Here is a 21,299-nt window from a genome sequence, read left to right as displayed (position 1 = left end):
TCCGCCGCCGGCTCGGCGGGAAGCTCGGGGCCCGGCTCCGGCCTCCGCGCCCGGCGCCCGCGGGGGTGGGAGAAGCGGCCGCAGCCCCCCCCGCTCCGCCCACCCCTGAGGACGCGGGACCCCCGCGCGGCCACTTACGCCGCTGGCGCAGCGGCTCCCCCAGCGCTGGCAGGGGGAGCGCCTCTCCCCTCCCTCCCCCTAGCCTCCTCCCGCCCCGCGGACCCCGGCACCCCGCCGGGGTCACGCTGCCCCCATGGCCCGGCCGGCGGCCGCTTCCCGCGCCGCCTCGCAACTGCCCGCCGCGCGGGGGGCCGGGAGGGGGCACGGGAAAGGGGTCGGGCTCCCGCCCCGCAGCCAGTAGAGAGCCGAGGAGAGGAGACGGCAGGCGGAGTTCTCGCGAGAGGTGGGGGGCGAGGCCCCGTCCGCGTCCCCGTCACGGCGCGGCGCCGCCCCGCAGCCGCCCGCCGCCATTTGAGAGCGGGACGGGCAGCGGGGACTTGCCACCTGCCCCCGGGCGCTGCTGGAGCCGCTGGCCATGAGTGAGCGGGGCGGGGTGGGGCGGGAGGCAGCGTGCAGGGTGCCGGGGGAGGCAGGCAGATGGGGAGGGGTTCGTGGGGGTAGGGGGGGAACTTCTGTCAGCATTCGTGTGCCTGTCGTGTCGTGACAGGCGGCTGACGTCGCGATAGTCCCGACTGCTGTAAACCCATCGGGGCGGGGAGGCCGTCCTGAGGTGGGTTTGGACGCAAAGCCAAGGGGAGGCTGGGCTGGGCAGGAGTCTTTGTTTTAGGTTCGTTAGCGCGCTGCCCAATTAGGTAAGGAAAGCAATTAGCGAAGGGCAGGAAGTGACGGGGAGTGGGCCCGTCGTGGCGGCTGGGCCGTGCTTCTCGCTGCCTGCTGGCTGGGCCGGGCCATATCGGTCACCTGCAGACCTGTCTGCAGCCCCACAGCCCTGCCGGGGGCAGCCCAGGGGGCACCGAGTGTCACCACCACAGGCAGCCTGCCGGCGAGCAGAGGGATGCACGGGAACTGCCCTGCGTCAAATGTCTTTGATTCATTGGTATTTAATTTCTAAACGTTCAGGTTAACTCATGTATCGAGATATCTTTTAGGACAAGGCAACTTTTCTGCCTGGTAATAAGCAGCCAGTGAGTAAGAGGAGAGAATTTTAAATGCCACGGGTCAGGGCCGGTTTCTCACCTAGAGGAACCCTAGCCAACGTTTGGGGCTGTGATTACAATGATGCAAATAATGAGCCTCCTTCCTGAGGCATGCATCCTGCACGAAAACAGGATGTAGCTTGAGGCCCGCTGCAGTGTCAGCGCTGTGAGGGCAGGTAGCTGCTGCCCAATTTGTGCGGCCCCGTTCCACACGCATGTGCCCCGACTCATCTGCTGAGAGAAGGAACGGCAGTGGCTTTGCAAGAAGGGAGTTTCTTTTTGTCTCATGACAAAGTGCAAAGAAGGATGAACACATACTGTGTTTAAAAAATGGTAGCGATGCAAATTATCGGAGGTGTCAACTGCATTGTAGTCTGAATGCAAAATGTGTTCCCAGCTCACGGAGAGGCCTGAGAGGCTTTATTTGTGATGGCTGGAGAATTTGTGGCCTGTGAATAGTGTTAAAGACTGCCCTTCAAATTCTCTTGTAATATGGATCTGATTAAATCAATGTCTGTAACAGTTTAGTCAGCTATCATGGAAGGTCATGTTTTGTGTGTAGGACTTTGTAGACCAGCAAGAACATGAGACCAAAATTGAAGGAGAAATGAGGCGCAAGCAAAGCAGATCCTTAAAAACAATGCAATATTATTCTTTTCTACATGATATGAAAAAGAGCTCCAACTGCCAAACCCCAGTGAATAAATTAACTACCTGTGATAACATACTAGTCTACTGAAGGACTTGATACCTCAAATACATAAATATGGAAGTTAAAATGAAAACGAGAGTTGATAAATAGGAAGGAATTCACATTATGAATGTTTATAGGAAATCTGTATGTGCCAAATGCTGATGCTTTTGATAACACACAATTCGCAGAAAAAAGTTTAAAATGGTTGTGCACCATGCATACATGAAGCTTGCTTACTCAAGCTTCTCTGTCAGGAAGCAAGATTCAACCTTTCTGTGATGGGAGGGTCCTGAAAAGAACCTTCTGCACAGCAAAAGTAAACAAAATGCTTTTCTGCTACATATGCTCCTCAGAGCAGAGGGAACAATTAACGAAATTACCAAATTAAAATATTTGGGGAGGTTAGGCATTGAAGAAAGGTCAGGGGTGCACACAGGCTCTTCAGAGAGGACATTGGTTTCCCCCCACATCTCAATGCGTGCAGATGGGATGTTCTTGATGTGCTTGTAAATCTTTGAGGGTAATGGTGAAATTTCCTGTGTTTGAAATATCCTTTTTTCTGCCACTTACCTGGACAGTGGGAAAAGGTCATTTGGGGAAAACGAGAAGATTTCTTTCAATTTGGCTAAAGATCCTAGGCTATGATTTGTGAAGGTGCCTAAGAAAGTCAGAAAATCAATCTGAAGCGAGTTTTTTTTTTTTTCCTGTATCTCAGTGGTTCACTGACATTTTATGCTTGCAAAAATCTCTCCTTCAGCAAATGTCCCAGCTAAGAAATAGATTCTCACAGAAAATTTCCTGAAACAAATATCAAGCCTTACATTAATAAGGCATGTGTCTTAATAAGTCTCTATCATTGGTGTCTTATTGCTGAAGAACGGTTCAAGGAGTTGAAATAGATTTTGTTTTCAGTAGAAAACACACAAGATTTATTAAAACAAAAACTTGAAGAATGAAGCGTCCCAGTCTTGACACTTAATCTATCAAGAATAAGTCCAAGAAAATGAGTGTAAAGGCCAGTGCTTTGAAAATGCTAGCATGTGTAAGCATTTTGCAAGTTTAGGTAGTTTCTGCTAACAGTTACTGCAGTTAGAAGGCTGGTATTTTAACTATGCCGTCGGTTCATTCTCTTGGCCAAGTTGCTCTCTTGCTCTATCCTGTTGAAAACAACATATTTTACAATTTCATTCCATGCAATGATGCTTGTGTTCATTTTTATACATGAAGAAAACACAAGCCTTTGGGTGTTGGAATTTTCCCAAAGTAATTTTCTCTACTCTGTCAGTTTTAGCTCTTCCCTTTCTCTGCTGACTTAATTCATCAAAGTATTCAAGCCTACTGTAGTCCTTTGGCATTCTCTTTTGTGTTGGATCTATGCTTCCCAAATATCAAATACTTCGAGAATATCAAGTACTCCCCTCATGACACACAATTTACTTTCATTTCCTAGCTGTAATCCATGGTCTGAACAGCAATTAAAAAGCAGGAAAAGCAGACAGTATTTTTAAGGTATATGATTTTTTCCTAGTCCTTGAAGACAACATAGGTCTAAAATGTCAGTTGTGGCTGTTTGAGGAAGAGGGGAAGGTTGTATTCAGCTGCTTCAAACTTAGAAAAAAAAAAAAATCTCACACAGCAGTTCTCTCTAAAACAGGCAATAGTGTGAAAATAATCCATTTCTAACCTTTAGAAATGAGTTGCACAATTGAGAAAGCCTTAGCAGATGCGAAAGCACTGGTAGAACGGCTAAGGGAACATGACAACGCCGCAGAAGCTCTTATCGAACAGACTACAGCTCTTAACAAGAGGGTTGAAGCAATGAAACAGGTTTGTTTTTCACCTTTGTTTACTCCATTAAAAAACAACTCGGAAACACATCACTTAAGACATTTTTGTGTGCTACTGTGCAATACAGAATCAGTATTGTAATTTGTTATTCCTTTAATACCATACTAAGTATTCCCGTTGTGGGTGTGACTGTGATCGAAAAATAGATTGTTTATAAATTTAGTTTGATCCTGCAAAGAAGTTTTGCCTGCTACTCTAGCTTAAATATTGAAAACTAGTGTTTATGTGAAGAGCACTGGTAGCAATGGAGTTAGTATCCTACAAACCATTGTGTGGTGCCTCGTGTTGTGCTCTTCTGTGAAATACTGCTGTTTTTATTGATTCAAACATGTAGATTTAATCATACAGAGGCCTGTCATAGGTCCTTCTGTTCAGAATACTTTATCTTTGCACTGCCTCCTTTTCTTTTAAGTCAGCCTTTTGGGCTTATTTGTTATTATTTCTATTCTGATGTTAAGCCGTCCAAGGTATCATTAGGTTGAGTGTGACTTTCACTAGAGAGCTTTGCGAAAAACATAAAGGTGTCTGCTGTCTTTCCACTTGGAAGTTCAGCCTGTCATTTCAATTTCAATCCATGTTAATAAGCCTGTAAAATAATAAAACCCTGCATATTGGGGTTGGAACTAGATGATCTGTAAGGTCCCTTCTGTCCAAAATCATTGCAAGAATCTGATTCTATATGCTTTATCCATGTAAAACTAGTCATGCAGAGGCTTCGTAACTTAGGAGTGAGTATTAAATCTACCCACTTGCTGAGAGTCAGGATTCGTTCATTTAGGTCCATGTGACTTGTACTCATACACATGCTTTAGGGAACTGGGAAGCTGCAGAGGTCAGGACCTCATGGTTTTTCTTTACCACCTGTGTATCAGTTCTAATGACCTGATGGTGAACTTGACCTGCACTAACTGAAGTTTAAATCATGCCCATTACACAGCTCCGAGGTATCTAATTTGTTTTAACGCACGTGTTTCTAAAGGGCAGTAAGTACATTGGCAGTACTGCCAGATGTGGTTTTGTCTGTTTTATATAATTAATTAAAAACAAGCATTTATTTTGTTGGTTACAGACTTTGACATTTTAGAACTGGTTCTTGGTGACTTGCTGACTTTTTTTTAATAACTAGTACCAAGAGGAAATTCAGGAGCTCAATGAAGTAGCAAGACATCGTCCTCGGTCTACATTAGTGATGGGCATCCAACAAGAAAACAGACAGATTAGGGAATTGCAACAGGAGAATAAAGGTAAGACTAATATGCTATCCTATTCAAGTTTGAGCCTGCACCTGTCTAATCAGTGAGACTTTCATCATTGATCAAGTCCCCAAAATTTTTTTTAATAGAAGAAATATTTTAAGTTCAACTTGTCAGTTTAACTGATCATAATATAATCAAATATGGAGTCCAGATGCCCCACCACTGGGACCAGGATTAAAAAAAACAATTGTGGAAAGCAATCGTTTCAGTCCTTATCTAATGTTCAGTATAAGTAAGGAGATATAAATACAGTTTCTACAATGTTAGTATCTATATGGAAACGTGTTTCCATTGCTTAAAAAAAATAAAAAAAAAAATAGGAGCTGTCAGGAAAACTTAAGGTATAAGTACAGTAGTATAATTCCTTCTGGAATTCCATACACTAGGAACATACCATTCTTCCTGGAATTCCATGGGCACTATAAAATATTGTGCAATGATCTCAAGTCAATGATCTCAATTTGTATGAACCTTGTCTTATCTCAGGAATTATTTGTCCTTTTGTGAAGCACAAAAAAAAAAAAAAATTGGCCTCAAAGCACTTTTTTCTGTTTTTCTTGTTGTCTTTGAGTTTGCTTCATGGGAAGTTCTGCTTTGGAAAATTTTAACTGAGGTAGCCCTGAACTGTTTAGTACTTTTAATCTAAGCCAGACTTAGTATATTTTGAACATGGGCATTTTTTAAACTTGTATTTTATCAAGCTGCAGATTAAAACAGATCTGTAAACTTCTTTCCAACTAATGTACAGTGCTGATTCTAGCCTCTATGGTAAAACTCCTCAGCTACCCTCAGGATGGTTTATGTCAGCTAAAGGGACTGAAGTCAAATCAACCAATGAGACTCTGTTTCTGCCTGAACAAGAATTTTCCTGGGCAGTCACCACTGAAGAAGTTTGCAGAGACTATGGAGGTTTTATGGTGGAAGGAGAGGTGATGGGACAGGACAGGACAGTCAGTTTGTTTTCTCAGGCTGAAGTACTTTCGCATTTTGTTTCACTCCTCTGTTAAACTAATTGAATTTTAAAATTCCATTGGTAGAACTACGCACGTCTCTTGAAGAACATCAGTCTGCTTTGGAACTCATAATGAGCAAATACAGAGAACAGATGTTTAGGTTGCTTATGGCAAGCAAAAAGGATGATCCAAGTATAATAATGAAGTTAAAAGAGCAACATTCCAAGGTAATAACTTTACTGGGCTTTTTTTTTTTTTTTGTAATGGATCAATTCAAAGGTTATGTTGCCTCAGTTTTTATATCATTGTACTAACACGTTCTAACTTTTACAGGCCAGGCCAGGAAATACAAAAAGGAAACTTGATCAGTCTAGTAGGTCAGCCTTACCAGCTGCTGATTTATTTAAGCTTTTATCAGGTAGCACTTCATTAGTGTATCTACTTAACGTACTTATGTTTTGCTTAGGTCTTTAAGTCAACCGCTCTGTTACAGTTCCAGATACCCATAGATCTCAGTAATATTGAGATTTTTAGACTGTATTTAACTTAGGCTTGTGACTCCAACAAATAATTAGTAAACCTATGCTTACTGGAGAGAATGGGGGTGGGTGTGTTTTTAAAACTCAATTTTCACATTTTTTCCTGCTAAATATCTAACAAATTAAAACTCCAAGACTCAAAAGAGCTTTTATTAATTTTTTACTTATTAATTACATTATTTTTAAATTAATATATAGTTTAGGCTTTCTATATATTTTGTCAGGAAAATTTGTGATTCTAGATCACTAACAGATCTAAACTGAAGCTTTTTAGCAAAGGTTTACATTTTAAATATAATCATCAGCACTATACCTGCATAGACAAATGGTAGTTCTAAATGTTTGATTATCTTTAACCTCAACAAACTAAGTCTGAAAGGCTGTGAGAACAGTTTAGGATTTTGATCTTTTCCTCATCTGTTTATAGAAGCATGTCCATGTAGTTAGCTCCACCGAAATCAATAGGACTACTTAAATTATTGTGAAAGAATTTACCGGATGAGAACTGTATCTTTAACATAAGCCCCTAAAAAAAAAAGGTAGGTATCCTTTTCAGAAGAAGTTACCTTGGTATATACAGAGAGATATAATTTATAGCATCAGGAGCGACTTCGGTACTTAGACAAGAAGGTAAAATATCAGTCCTGAAATGGACTTAGAAATTCATTTAGAAACATTTTTTTATGGATTATAAGCTTGGGAGTAAAAAACACATGTGTATATGTGTGTATATATAAATAAATATATATACATTTAAGTAGGAGATTTATGCTTCAACATTTTGGTTAAATCTGACCCCACAACAATGCCTGATACAGAGGATTTATTACTCTTTCCTGACACTTGGGATTTCTGGAATTTCATTACTTATGCTTCTAATCAGTCTTCTCATTCAGTAAGATTGAACAATCTCGAAGCAGTCTTTAAATGCTGCTTCTCCTGTTAACTAAAATATCCATAATACCTAAGGAATGAATTTCAGTGTTACCAGTAAACACTATTCTCTCAAGTGGCAACTATTAACTTCAGTACCTACTTGCAAAATATTATTTAACTCACTAATTTCTGCAGATCAACAAGCACCTCCTTTAAACAGAAAAATAATTTTTAGCAGTCTTATGTGCATGAGAAGTTTGTGTCACTAGTAAAGACCCTGCACTAACTGTGCTGTTTGAATTTGCTCAACTGAAATGAGGACTGGAATTGTGTGTGTGTTTTCTCTGAAGAGAAAGACTAACGTATGCCAAATAAAAAAGGAGATACAAATGTTCATAGATGTTTGAAGCTATGTTCATAAAGAAACTCCTTCATTGCATTGTTTGCTCTTACAGCATCTAACTTGTACACATTTGGCTTCCAGAGGAGAGCTTTACAGTTTTGTGTTAGCATTTGGTCTCCCGTTAGTGACCTTGAAACAGGCTCTAGCTCATACTGATTGAGAGGCCACATCAGCTAGCCAAAGGGGAAGCAGGGAGGACAGCAGCGTATGTAAAAGCCACTAACTCCTTCCTAATCCTTCTCCAGGATGTGTCCTTGCCAGCTCATTCTTTTACTACTGACTGCAGCTTCCTTTCAACCCAAACTTATTCTTAAAAAAAATATATTGAAAAGCAACTTTTGTTGAAAAAATGTTCTATACATTCACCCTCACTGGAAATTGAGAAGAAAATAAAGATCTACAGCAAGTTCCTTCACTTCTCCTCACACCCGTGCTGCAAGTGAACACTGAATAAACAGCTAAACCACAGCTTTGGCAGCTGGAACAGCAGAGAAGGATGGAAGGGGCTGATGTTCATTTTTAATGAAGTATGCTTGCTTTGGTCAGACAGTTTAAGATTCCAATAAAGGTTTTTTGTTTTTTTTTTTATAGTTTAGTTGTTTCTGATAGTTCTAGGGCAAGCTGATCATCTGCTTGCTGTATGGACCGCCAGTCAAATTTATAATTTAAAGGTGGGATTTAACTTTTTAATCCATCCTGTTTTTAAGTATACACAGCAGTTTCAGTCCTACTTTCCTGATACTAGTTAGTAACTGTTGTGAATTTTGTCCAAAGGTCAGACCAGACATGAAAAGGCTAGTCTGTTAGTAGATTTAGAATAAGAAACAAGAAGAGGAAAGGAATGAAAATCAGGTTTCTGGAAACAGCATTACAATATTTAGCTTAACTGAACAGCAGTGAATGGCATAGGCTCTTTATCTAGATCCACAGGAGAAATAAGTAGGGACCCTTTAAGCATTTCCTGTTGGTATGTTGGCCAGTGAGAAAATAAAACATCACCCAAGTCAAAGTCAGTAGGTAAGATATCAATTATCTGCAAACAGGGAAGATTATCTAAAATTTAAGTTACTTGCAACGGCTGTTATGCCTGTGTTAATGGCTCCTATCATCATCAACATCCATCTGGAGTGGAACAAGATGAGCAAACAGAACTATTGTACTTTTTTCCTCTACTTCATGACTCTGAGTAAGATGCAGCATTTTTTTTTTTTTTTTTTTTTTTACAATGGGAAAGTGCCCTGCCAGTGTTAATTCACAGACACAAAGATGTCAGTCAGGATACAAGCCCATTTCTTACAGTTCAGCAAGGACATGGACCTCTGGAGTCCAGATCCCAGATCAGCTGAAATTGGATTTGAGCAGAAGTACCTTAGATAAGAGCTAAGGACAGATCTGAATTTCCTAATATACGATGTAGTAATAAGGATGACTACTTTGCCTGCTCTTTTTAAGAGAAAAATGCCTACCCACAGGCTGGTACTGGCTGAACCAGGCTTGGGATCGGCTTTCACATAGGGGGAAGGAATGTCACATATGCTGCTGTTGTTAGGTGAAGTTGGTCTTTTCTGCATATCCACAATGATACATATCTCCTGCAAAACCAGAGGTTCTTGCCAGAGCAAGCGCATGGCTAACTCGCAGCCATCTCAAAGGCATAGAAGCTGCCAAGGGCATAGTCATTTAAGCATATTTTCTTTTATAAAATTCTTCTTAAGAGGGAACTGGGTGTCAGACCAGATTTATTTAAATGAACAGGACAGCAGTGGCACTTCATGCTGCGGAGTTAGAACTTCTTTCACAAATCTAGGTCTGTGTTCACATTTTTATTACGTGTCAGAGCAGTTAAAAGCACATTTAATGCTTTGCTTATTTTTAATAATGCAGTAAATAGATTACTAAAACTGTCATTTTATATGGCTTAGGAACTACAAGTGCATGTGGACCAAATTACAGAAATGGCAGCAGTAATGAGAAAAGCCATTGATATTGATGAAAAGCATGGCTGTAAAGAGCAGGAACGTATCATTCAGCTTGAAGTAAGTATGAAATCAAAACAGCACTGGCACAATAATGATTTCTCCTTCCCCCCACCTCCCCCCCATATTAAATACTTAAGAGATGACTATCACACCTCAAAGAATTCAGGGTACAGCCCTCGATACGGGGAAACTGTTGCTTATTTTGAGAGTTGGGGGAGCAGGCTACTGCTACCTCATATGTTCACACAAGCTTTAATATGTATTCCAGATCTCTAAATCACACATTTCGTTCTGACCCTACAGTTCTATCTGTACACAGGTAGAACAGTTCTATCTGTACACAAGTCTTGGACAGTCTTTCAGTATTTTGGGGCTTGAGTATAGTCTCTCATATACTTGCTGCCACTATTAGAGGCCAGAAAAAAGACAGTTTTATGCAAATACTTGACTGATTCAGATAATTAGGTTAGGCATAAGAATTTGTTCAATACATGTATCAAAGCTTTGGGGGAGCCATACCTAACATTAGGCTAGCCTTCACTATGGTGCCATCTTTCCAAAACTTCTAAGCAAATAACTTTCTGTATTCTTCTGGTAGCTCCATTAGAATTATCTGCCTAAATCAGTAACTTCTGGGATTTGTTTCTCTTGCTCTGGTCATCGGATTAATACTCAGGAAGATTAGAAAATCGTATCATTTCTTCCTTGGCTTTTCTTGGCTGCTTTCTTATAAGACAATATAGAACCAAGTTACACATTATTAATAAGCAGGGAACTGGGTGCAGTATTTAATTATTTGCAGTGTTGCTACCAATTATAAAAATCACTTTTAAAGTCTAGATTGTTCAGTAAAGGGCTCCTTTCTTTTTGTAGCTCTATAGTAATCTTGCATGTGAAACAGATGTTGCTTTGTACGCTGAATTTTCAGTATAGTCTGTTTTTTGTAAAATATTTTTGGCCCTATTGTTCTGAGTATAACTGAAACTCATCCCTTAGAGCAAGGGAGTAAACATTATCACCATTATTTTGAGTTACTGTATCACTCAGTCACACTGCTATTTTGTTGCATTACCCTTCCTTGTTGGGTGCACTATGTACCATTCCATCACTGGAAAGAGTGATTTATATACTGACTTTTACATACCGACTTAATCTTTCTTTTTAAGACTGAGTGTAAATACAACTTCATCCTAATAAGAAACTAGGCTGCAAGTAGATATGCACACACCCATGATTTTTAAGATCTTATTTTTAATTTGTCTTACATAATATATAAAACCTCATGCTAAAATCTCATGCTTTTGAAAGAGTTCAGGGTTTCTTATCATTGCAGGGTCAGTGCTATTGCATTTTGACTAATTGCTAATAAGAGTTTATTATGGAACAGTTCATGGAAAGTAGGCTTTTTTTGGAAATGCAACATTTGCATTTGATTACCCTTTTCTTACATTGTGTGGTTTGAGCTTTAATTTGACGTTTAATGCCTGTTCAAGAGAGCATACATAAGAGTCAGAGACCTACTGTTCTTAGTTTTAGAAGGTAACATGACACTACCTACAAGTTGATGTTTTAATCCTTATACACATTTGGACCAGAGGGAAAGGGAGATTATTAATGTAGCTATCCTGACTTCCTTCTTTTTGGAGTTCTAAAATGTCTTTTTTTCCTCTGGTTATAGCAAGAAAACAAAGGCTTGAGAGAAATTCTTCAGATAACTAGAGAATCATTCCTGAACCTCAAGAAAGAAGATGCGTCAGAGAGTACATCTCTTTCAGGATTAGTAACAAGCAGTGATTTGAGCCTGAGGAAAAGCTAAAGACTATGGAAGTCAAGCTTTAATTGCACACTTTACAAATGGAATATCAGGGGTCACTTGTCAAGCACTTGTTACTGAATAGGGCACCAGCAAGCTAATGCATCTTGAACTTCAGTTTAGTGGCTTTTTTACCATGTGAAATACATTCAAATGGGTATTCTATAAAAACCTTAATGACAGATTAATTGCCATAGATCTAACTTCAGTAGGAAATGGATTAATGCACTTACCAAATTAGGAATTATTTTTATATGAAGTTATTTTGCAAATAAAAGACATGATTTCACATAATTTATATAAATTACTGCTCATACAAAACTTCAATGCACCTACTATACAATAAAGACAAAATTTAAAGTCTCATCACAGCATAACTGAGTATGCTTTGTGCACAAACCATATCACATTTTTCCTTTTAAATTTTCTGAAATTTGGAATTTTGCAACAAGCCTATTAAATGGAAAGGGTGAATAGGCATCATAAAACTTAAACATTTCTGTTATTTAGCCACAGGGTATCCCATTCAAGTATAAGGCCAGTTGTTTAAACATAAGCAATGCTTTTGCCTTTGTTCAGTATTTTTTTCTTAAATTAAAAAAAAGATTTTTTAAGATATGTATACTTAATTCTATTTTCAAAATATGAAAAGAACTGTTCTTACTTTTTTGCTTTCTGGAACACAAGCAGTATAATTCTGGCTTAACTATTTACTTTATGAGAGAGAAAACCAAGCTCAGTTCTCTATATGTAGAGAGAGAAGTCCCATCTACTAGACAAGTCCCACAGTAGTCCCATTTACTTCTTGGATTGCCTGTCCAAACTGGGAAATGGCAATCTGAAAGCACCCAAACCATAGCCAAACAAAGATAGTTGGGGAAGCAGGAAGGAGCTCTATGGCAGACTTGGCAGTCTGCAATCAATAATTACTGTTCCCACCCCTCTTTTTTTCGTAAGGACTAAATATTCAAGATCTGTTTTCACTAGGAACTTTCAATATATTACACATTGACAAATAAACTTCTCACTTTTAATCCTAAAATATCGTTAGAAGTAAAAATGAACTGGCACTTCTAGGTCAAGGCACAGCTTATGTTGGATTCTTGTTTGAAGCACCAAGAACACTTCTAATATTGATGTGTATCATGATTTTTTGTCCAACATGCTAATGTATTCTTTACTTGGAACACAGACTCGAAGCATAGTGAAAGCTTTCAACCACAGAAATTGAAGAGCTACAAACAGCAACCACAGTTGAGTATTTTGTCTGTTTAATAACTCACCTAGCAAAACGAGTTGAACTCTTTATTTAATCAAATTCCATTTTTAGTTGCAACAATGCAGAAGAAATTAAGCACTTTCAAATGTGTCAGTTTTAAATACAACTTGTCTCAAGATAAATGCACCGAAAGGTCTAAGACTGAACTTTCAGTTCCCAGTGAAGTAATTTATAGGGAGCCTAATATTTTTCTTCTGGTATTGTCAAATACCTTCCCATAGTGCTTAAGAGAAACAAGTGGAGTGGTGGGAAAAAGCATCAAGCAGAGAATAAATGCCAGTTTTCAATTAGCTAATACATATGCCAGGAAGTGCAGTTATAAGGAGAGCTCAGAACAGACAAATAAATCAAGCTCTCTAACATTGTACAGCATTTCTTGTAACTGGAGAAACGCCTTCTCCTTCCTGAGCATCTTAGCTTGTTTCTAAGTTTAAGAATATATGGGGGACATTCATGTGCATGAAGAAAAGTTTTAGCTCTTTCCAAACTTGCTAAACATCCTGGGGGAGGTGGGCATTTTTCAGAACATTTTATCTCAAGCTCAAAATACATTTGTCAGCTGTTATCTATAAAATTTTGCCAATGTTTATATGATTTAGATTTTGCATTTCTGCTGTAGCTTGCAAGCTGGTGACTTAGTAGAAGCAACGTGTTTCAATGGAGTGTGTTTTGTTGTTGCAAACGTGGAAGAAGGTTTGGTTTCAGTTATTTTTTTCTATACATGTCTTTTCAGCCATTGACTTGTATCAAGGGCACTTACATCCATTTTACACTGAATGCAGTTTCATGGCTGACATTCTGGCTTGTCTTTCAAATACAATCTCCAGAGCATATAGCAGAAAAGGGTTGTTATTCTGTGGCAGTTCTTTAAGGTTGCTCTATTATGAAATAATGCTTGATTAGTGTTTATTTTTGTAATTTAAGAAATATGACTTAATTTATCTACTCCTAGTTTTCACGTTTGATACGTCTCCTCTTCCATTCCCCTGACCTGATCACTTTAGGATTTTAAAGAGCCTTCACATGGTGTGGAGTGACTATTTTTCATTGCAAACCTGTTATTTTTGTAATGCTGATAGCTTGAAAAGACTTCATGGCTAGAATTGTGTACTGTACAGTAAACTTATTTTATCAATAAATACAATAAATATGGATGTTTTCATGATTATTTTCACAATTACAGCAAGATACTGGATCCAAAATGAGCCCTGTTAGTAACATCTAAGAAAAAGACACCATTTTGCTTTTCTCTTATCTATTTATGCTTTAAGGCAGGTAAGCCCCTTTCTAGTACTTTTATTCATGTTCCCAAATAGCAGGAAAAAAAAGAGTTCCATTTTCCAAGAGAAGATAGAGGGTTAACAATCAATCACTTCCATGCAGATAGTTACTCATTTTTTAAGTGAACTACTGGAACTGTTTACTAATACAGAGAAGCAGTACAAATAAACAAAAAGCAGTCCACAGGGTTTTGATTTTTGTATCGAAACATTTTGGGACAGGTGGAATGGGGCAGTTTTTTTTTCCTTCAAGATTGAAAAAGTCACTTTGATTTTACTCAAGCTCTGGGTTTCTCTCTCTGATGTGTAAGTGAGAAAGTCAGTGGATTACATTCACGAGCTGGAAGTGTAATGTTTTCTCCACTTCCTCATGATTTCTCAGGAGACTTCCTTTCAGTATCATAAATTGCTTGTTTGAAGACAGGTAGTAAATGTCAAGCTAAGTCATAAATAAGCATAGCAGCTATTCAGCTGAGGTAACTTCAGCTTCACACTAAGTTGGGCTGTTCTGTAAAATGAATAAAGCTTTGAATAACTAGCTTTTTAACAAATTCATGGAATTAAAAGATTATATTAAACTACAGAGCTAACATCACTGTTCTCATGCAGAATTATGTTTACTAGGATCATTATGTTTACTAGAATCCCACTGCAGATATCCAAAACAAAATTTAAATTGGCTTTGGAAGTTTTCAATTTTGATCAGTAAGCATATTACGCTTTAAAAGCGATTTCCCTAAATTAAAAAAGAAATCTAGACTGGAAATGGGTTCCTCTGCAGCTGTCCAAAAGATGTCATTGCCTGTATGTCAGGGAAGGTGTCTTCTCAGAGGGCTTCCTTTTAACTTCATGTGTAAACAATCATCTCATTCTCCTAGAATGATGTATGCACTCTCTCCTGTGCATAATCCCCAAACTAGCACCAACAGACAAATGCCTGTTACCATTTCTTAACAAACAAAAAAGTGGATTCTGCGCAATGGTGACATTGCACCTCTTGCTAAACTTACTCTTCCAGAACATTAAATTGTGCTGGGAGGCCCAAATGCAGCATGTTACTGTATTATAACATACATACATACCTGGTAGAGGTGTGCAGGTCACATTCAACCTCACCTTTTGCCCATCTCACTTTTCTCTTCTCCAATGCAACTGAATTTCACACAACAGGAGCACAGACTAATTTAAATAGCATTGGTTAGTTTCCACATATGAAAAGGTGCTGCAAAATACAAAATAAAACACCCTGTTTCACTGATGGTATGAGAAATGGTACTGCTGTTCACACTGCCTGCAATGACCTCCCTTTGGCAGACACAGATGCAGCAGCGTGCCTGTCCGGAGTCTGCATGGTCACACCTTTGTAGGAGGGAACGTCATGAATTCAGAGTAAACTCAACTGACATTTAGAAGAAAACTTTAAACTGCTCAGCATGACAAAGAGAAATGTTTCATAATTCCAGTCTTGAGAAGTACCCACTAACAACACTCCTCAGACTTCAGCTAGGGAACATTGCCACAAGGGAAATGAACAGGACTACAACTGTGGTATGTTCCTATTGCCTTAAGGATTAGTTTTACCTTTTTTAAAAGAATGGCAGAATGAGTAAGTAAGTTCTCTACAATGCTCCCACCACCAAAAATGCCCTAGGAAGTGTTTGAGGATGGCTATTTTACCAACAAAAAAACCCACACTATGTTTTTCAAAATTCAGCTGGAGGTTTGAACTTCTAAAACCAATGAACGCAGGGTGATCAGTGACTCTGGTTTTCCAGTAACATGCTGTGGAACACAGTAGACAATTTTAAAACTAATTATATGCAACTGCTCAAATTAACCAAATTACCAGCTAGGCAAACTGCAGCTGCCTTCTATGATATGCACTATCTGTGCTTTGTTGCTTCTCGTATGTGACTTTTTGTTGTTATTTCAGAGCATTCAGGATAGATTAATCCAGCTCTTTCTGAGCACATTAGAAAAACAGTCATTACCACAGAAGACTCTAAGGGTAAGCTGGAAACACTGGAGAGGGTGCGGTGCCTTTTCTTTTTTTTTGACAACACAGACTTGGGAAGACTGAGCTCTGTGAAGCAGGCAGGTAAGTCACACACAACTCCCCCCACCCCAAGTGAGCTAATTTAATGCTCTATTTTGAGGTTGTCTTCTCCCAGTATGCATGGAAGTACAATGCCTTGCATACTCGAGCAGGAGGCACCTCTAATCTGCCCATAGCTACATGCTTGTAGACAAGGTCTGAGATCAGTTAAATTTTATCATCAGCAACAAGCATCTGCTTGAACAAAAACATTACTTTGAGCTGTTGTTTCCAACACAAACTGAAACATCAAAGCCTACTTATCAAAGGTGTGGAAGGGGACAAAAAGGCTCAGCCTGAGAGCAGCAGCACAGATCTCGCATTAGACACGGGAGAGACCACAGCGGCGACTGTGGGTCCCGCGTTCTTCCCTCAGCAACGCACAGCACTCCTACATACTCCTAAACCTATATACTCCTAAACAGGCAAACCACAAAGCGCTGCTCCTCTCCTACCCAAACCCAATGCCAATGGTTTTGTTCTCGGATGGTTTTAAAGTTTTAAGCTAAGAATTGCTTTGTCCTTTGTTTTTGTCTCCAGTTGTTTGGGACTGTTTCAGCCAGTTTTGGCAACGCCCAAGTGCTTCAGAGATCAGGAAAACAAACATCCTGAGAATGAGTCACCAGACAAGCAAGGACATATTGAACTCTCCCAGCAGTACCAGGACAATGCCAGCCAGGTGATGCAATTCACAAGACCAAGATTTTGTTTTAGAACAGCAGTACACGAAGTTTACGTTCTAGTCATGTTTCTCACCCCAGAAGGCAAAACATTAAGCAAGGCAAAAGTTTCCTCACATGTCTCTATCTCAGGGTTTACGCATTACCCATCAGCTGTGCCCCCAAAACAGCCTCAAGTGCTTTATAACCTGATACATAGAAATATATTGTATCATCTTGTTGAAAGGTTCTAAGAACAGTAACCAGCACATTTTCTTCTTACTAAGCACTAGCAGCATGCACTAATTACATTGAAAGATTTCAGCACAGTTCTTCCTGAAGAGGAAAGCCACTTATCTAGACTATAACTGCAGGGATGATGAAGGAATGATTATTTTCCGGGCCCCTTCTAATAGTCTCCTATAACCTGTTCCCAGATCAAAGCACAGAGCTTAGGGAACAGGAAAGTTTGTCTTCCCCCCATCCAAAGTACACCTATGGAAAGCACAGTTTGCTCCTATTTTGAGCCATGCTTTCTGAAAATTTAGGGAAGCAGATAGGCAAGCTGCCTTACCTGTATTGTGCTCCATAGAACAGTGGAGCCAGGCTAGGTTTCTGTTTTTAAAACAGGAAAGAGACTATAATACAAATGAAGATGTTTCTTGGAAGAGATCAGTGCCCTTCAGTCTAGTTGTGCCAGTGCTTGCTTGAAAACTACAGGGAGAAAACTCCAAAAATGCACCAAAGCAGTGATGACAGGTGAGTAGGAACAGCAGGAGGCAGGTCACCATGATCCAGAATGCTTCAGCATACAAAGCACCTGAATTTACAGGCAACTCACTACCTAAATTTAGATTCCCAGGAAGCATCAGATAGCATCAGTTTAAGCTAGCACAACTGCAAGGTAATGCATGTAACACAATATAGCACAGCAGTAAATGCTTCCAGTGAGAGATCCGTAGTGAGCAGTTTTCTGTAATGCATAGCAGGCTAGAATCCAGTTTTCCTCCTAAAACCACCACAAGTGGGACACAAGAGCCTTAAAGAGCTCCCCCAGCACTGCAGTGGATCAGTATGTTCTGGTAACCGTCTCTATTAATCACTGTGGCTTACAGAACAGGGAAATAATCCCTAATCCATCTCTATCAAAAGACCATCTCCAAGTCAGGATCTCAGAAGAGTTCAAAGTCTAATTCTGCCCTAACCTTCCTATGGCATTTTGCAGACTAGTTTACAGTCAAAAAAGTGACTGCTATTTTTTCTTAAACCTTTGTCTAGTGAAGTAATGAAACATACCTCCTCAGGTCATGCATTCATATAGAACATAACTAGTCCCAGCCTGGACATCTGGGTGTCACTGAGTGTACTAAGTCCATATAACAGGTCAGCTAGGCTTCCCCTACCTCATTCTTTGAGGGTCTAACACTTCAGAACTACTGCTTTAAGTTAGCTTCAGCATTTGGGATTGCAGATATGACACTGAATTCAGCATGGAGAGACCCCTTTAGTTACAATATTATTTCATAAGACATCTTTATTATAAAAAGATATAGAAAATTAAACTTGTTTCTTCCAGAATGTTAATCACAGCAGTTATTAAAAACAAGGTAAACACGTTTAAGAGCATTTGTGTATCAAATAAGTGTTTGTTACTTAGTCAAATACAACAGACATGCTCAGTATCAGTGCAGTAAGGGCAGTCAGTAAGCGTCAGTCCACCAGAGGCCAAAGGAGCTCGTCATTTACTCCTGTCTGCCACACAACAGCAGAGTGAAGCAAGACCCTAACTGCAGTATTTCAGCCTTGCTCAGCTGTTTGAGGTAAGTATTCCAGCTCTAAGCAGTGGTGGGATTTGTTTCTCTAAACATCAGATCAGTTTAGTCACCTCAGATGCTATGCCATACTACAAAGTTCCACTCCTTAAAGAAAGGCCTACTGAGTTGAGTCACTTTAAAGTCAGTTCCTTTCTAATGCTAGAATGTTTTAGCTTTCAAATAAGTCCTCAGATAAAGTTTTTCGCTACCTTTCTGACACAGTTGTTTCCAATATACTTGCTGCCAAGAATTTAAAGTGGTGACTGAGAACTGAAGTTTTACCACAGTTATTCACTAGCAGTGGTTCCATGCAAGTAGCAGAACAGCCATTCAACTCCAGACAAGAAGGACCACCCACTTTGCTACCCACACTAAAAGCATAAGGATAGTGAGGGAAAAAAACAGAAAGAGTCACCATAACTTGTATCAAGATATGGGATACAATACTTCCTTTACTGTTTAAAATATGACAGATCACCATGTAAACATTAAAGGTGAAGACCAGGTGTGGGCAGGGAAAACCCAACAACAGCCTCAGAACTGTTTGTGCGTTTATGTGAGCCAAATCCACAATGCTCCAGTTTGCATTTTGAAAATGGCTTTGTTTTATTTAAGGAAGTGAATAAAGCCACCAAGATGCAATTCTCCACTGAACACAAGAGTGGTCCCTTATCTGTTTTTACACTGCATTCTGGTTTGGGCAGAGGTAAAACTGGTAAGGAACACATTCAGTCAGCAAGGATCCTGGTCAGTATTTTGCCTGCAGTATGCTGTTTTCACCCCCTTAAAGGCAAAAATTAGAAGATATATTGATTAAAACAGAACAATAGTGTTCCAACCAATCCCAGGAAAGACTGACACTGGCTACAAAGTGCTTATTCCAGTTGTTCTCTTATGACAGCACCCTATCAATAAAAGATGATACCATAGCTGAAGCAAGTCACAGGCTCTTCAGAAAGCAAACAAGGAGGCAAGCCACTTGTGTTCTCTTAGCAGTCATCTCTGTACAGAGACCAGATGACCAGTTTACTACAGAACCCACTGAAAGAGAAGGTTTTATCTCAGATCAGCTCCACTTCCTGAGCCCCAGTATGCTCACTTAAAGTTAATTCAGTGCAGTTTAAATTCAAGTCACTTAATATAGCTTGCAAGGTTCAGTAATACTTCTTGGAAAGAACTGTCTGCAGCCACACATTCTGTACCTATTAGAAAATGATACTTCAGTTCCTGCTACAAGAACCCCTTCTGTGTATGGCCCTTGTCTTTCTTCCCTTGCAAGATGGCAGACTGCTCACCTTTGGGAGCAAGTCAGGCAATATTTTGGCAGCCATCTTCATGGTGCAAGGGAAGAACCAATGCCATACAGGCTACTTTTGAAGGGCTGTTTGATATTTCATGTGCTTAAACATTGTACTAGCTCACCACAAGATAAATACCTGTACATGACCTTTAGTACAAGATCTCTGCAGCTAGACATATACGCTTGTTACAGCAGTCCAGGTGGGCCGTTGAGGAAAGTCACAAAACAGCATGTAGTGTACAGGACAGATAACTTTCCTTCCAAGCTGAAGAAGCATCATCCTCTGATTAAGCAGGACAAGCTGGCAGTGCTAAAAGCCTGCAGCACTGGCTGGTTTGCTGGTGATCAGTCATCTTGCCTAAATTCTTCCTCTGTTCCTACCAGTTATTTGGCAGGTTACAGAAGCAACGGAGTTCTTTCCCCAGCTGGCTGCTCTTTCTGAAAAAGCTCTTTAATCTGCAGCAGCTTGCTATGTATCCTCTCTCTTAAGGGACGGATGTGATGGCTAGGGTCTAAGATATTTGTGCTTCTGCGCTCCCTTTCCCGTTTCCAGATGAGATAAGGGTGTGGTGGGAAGGGCACTTCACTTCTCTCTCGACGAAGCTGCACAGTCACTCCACTGAGGGCCAGCATTATCCACACTGCCAGGATTATAAAGTCTAAACAAAAGAAAAATGAAAGACACTGGTTCTGGTAAAGCAGGAACATTACTTCCTGTCAAGTAAGTGTTCAAGGCAAGACTGGATGAAGATTTGGGCAATTTGATCTAGTGGAAGGCGTCCCTGCTTATGTTAGCAACTAGATGGACTTTAAGGTCACTCCCACCCCAACCCATTCTATGATTCGTGCTTGGGCACAAACACTGTTAAGTTTAAATACAGAAGGGAAAGTATTGTCCCTGCATCCTCACATGCAGGGAGCATCCATGAAAAGGCAAGAACAAAAGTTGAAGCAAGGCTGTTCAGTCGTTGTGTCAGTCTCTTTGACTGACACACACGTCAGTCTGAGCCTGAAAAGCATCTTTCCTAAGTGCCTTGTCACATAACACCTGCTGGAAGCTTCACATCCTAGTCATAGATCACAGAATCAGAGACTAATTTGTGTTGGAAAGGACCTTAAAGATCATCTAGTTCCACCCCCCCGCCATGGGCAGGGACACCTTCCATTAGACCATGTTGCTTAAAGCAACATAAAACCTGGCCTTCAACACTTCCAGGGATGGAGCATCCACAGCTTCTCTGGGCAACCTGTTCCAGTGCCTCACCACACTGAGTAAAGAACTTTTTATAAAGTCTAATCTAAATCTCCCCTCCTTCAATTTAAAACCATTACCCCTAGTCCTATCACTACATTC

The 21,299-nt window shown here is 40.0% G+C and overlaps 2 protein-coding genes across 4 annotated transcripts in view; one reads left to right on the top strand and one right to left on the bottom strand.

The window, feature by feature from the left end:
* Positions 1-402: 402 nt before the first annotated feature.
* On the top strand, positions 403-13,949 carry FGFR1OP2 (FGFR1 oncogene partner 2). Its single transcript, XM_048050113.2, has 6 exons — positions 403-539; positions 3,542-3,678; positions 4,826-4,943; positions 5,993-6,135; positions 9,649-9,762; positions 11,384-13,949. Exons 1-6 carry the CDS (start codon positions 536-538, stop codon positions 11,519-11,521), a joined length of 654 nt encoding a protein of 217 aa, XP_047906070.1. The 5' UTR covers positions 403-535; the 3' UTR covers positions 11,522-13,949.
* Positions 3,965-21,299, bottom strand: part of TM7SF3 (transmembrane 7 superfamily member 3) — a 32,112-nt gene continuing 14,777 nt past the window's right edge. For 2 of the 3 annotated variants that reach the window (XM_013184602.3, XM_013184603.3), the window contains exon 12: positions 3,965-20,604. In XM_013184602.3, coding sequence (XP_013040056.1) covers positions 20,342-20,604 — 263 coding nt within the window. In that variant the 3' untranslated portion in view covers positions 3,965-20,341. The remainder of the gene's footprint in view (positions 20,605-21,299) is intronic. The other variant, XR_010832770.1, reaches the window with a different exon arrangement.

The sequence above is a fragment of the Anser cygnoides genome, chromosome 1 (assembly GCF_040182565.1).
Source record: "Anser cygnoides isolate HZ-2024a breed goose chromosome 1, Taihu_goose_T2T_genome, whole genome shotgun sequence".
In the NCBI taxonomy this organism is placed as follows: Eukaryota; Metazoa; Chordata; class Aves; order Anseriformes; family Anatidae; genus Anser; species Anser cygnoides.
This window is presented reverse-complemented; position numbering and strand designations above follow the sequence as displayed.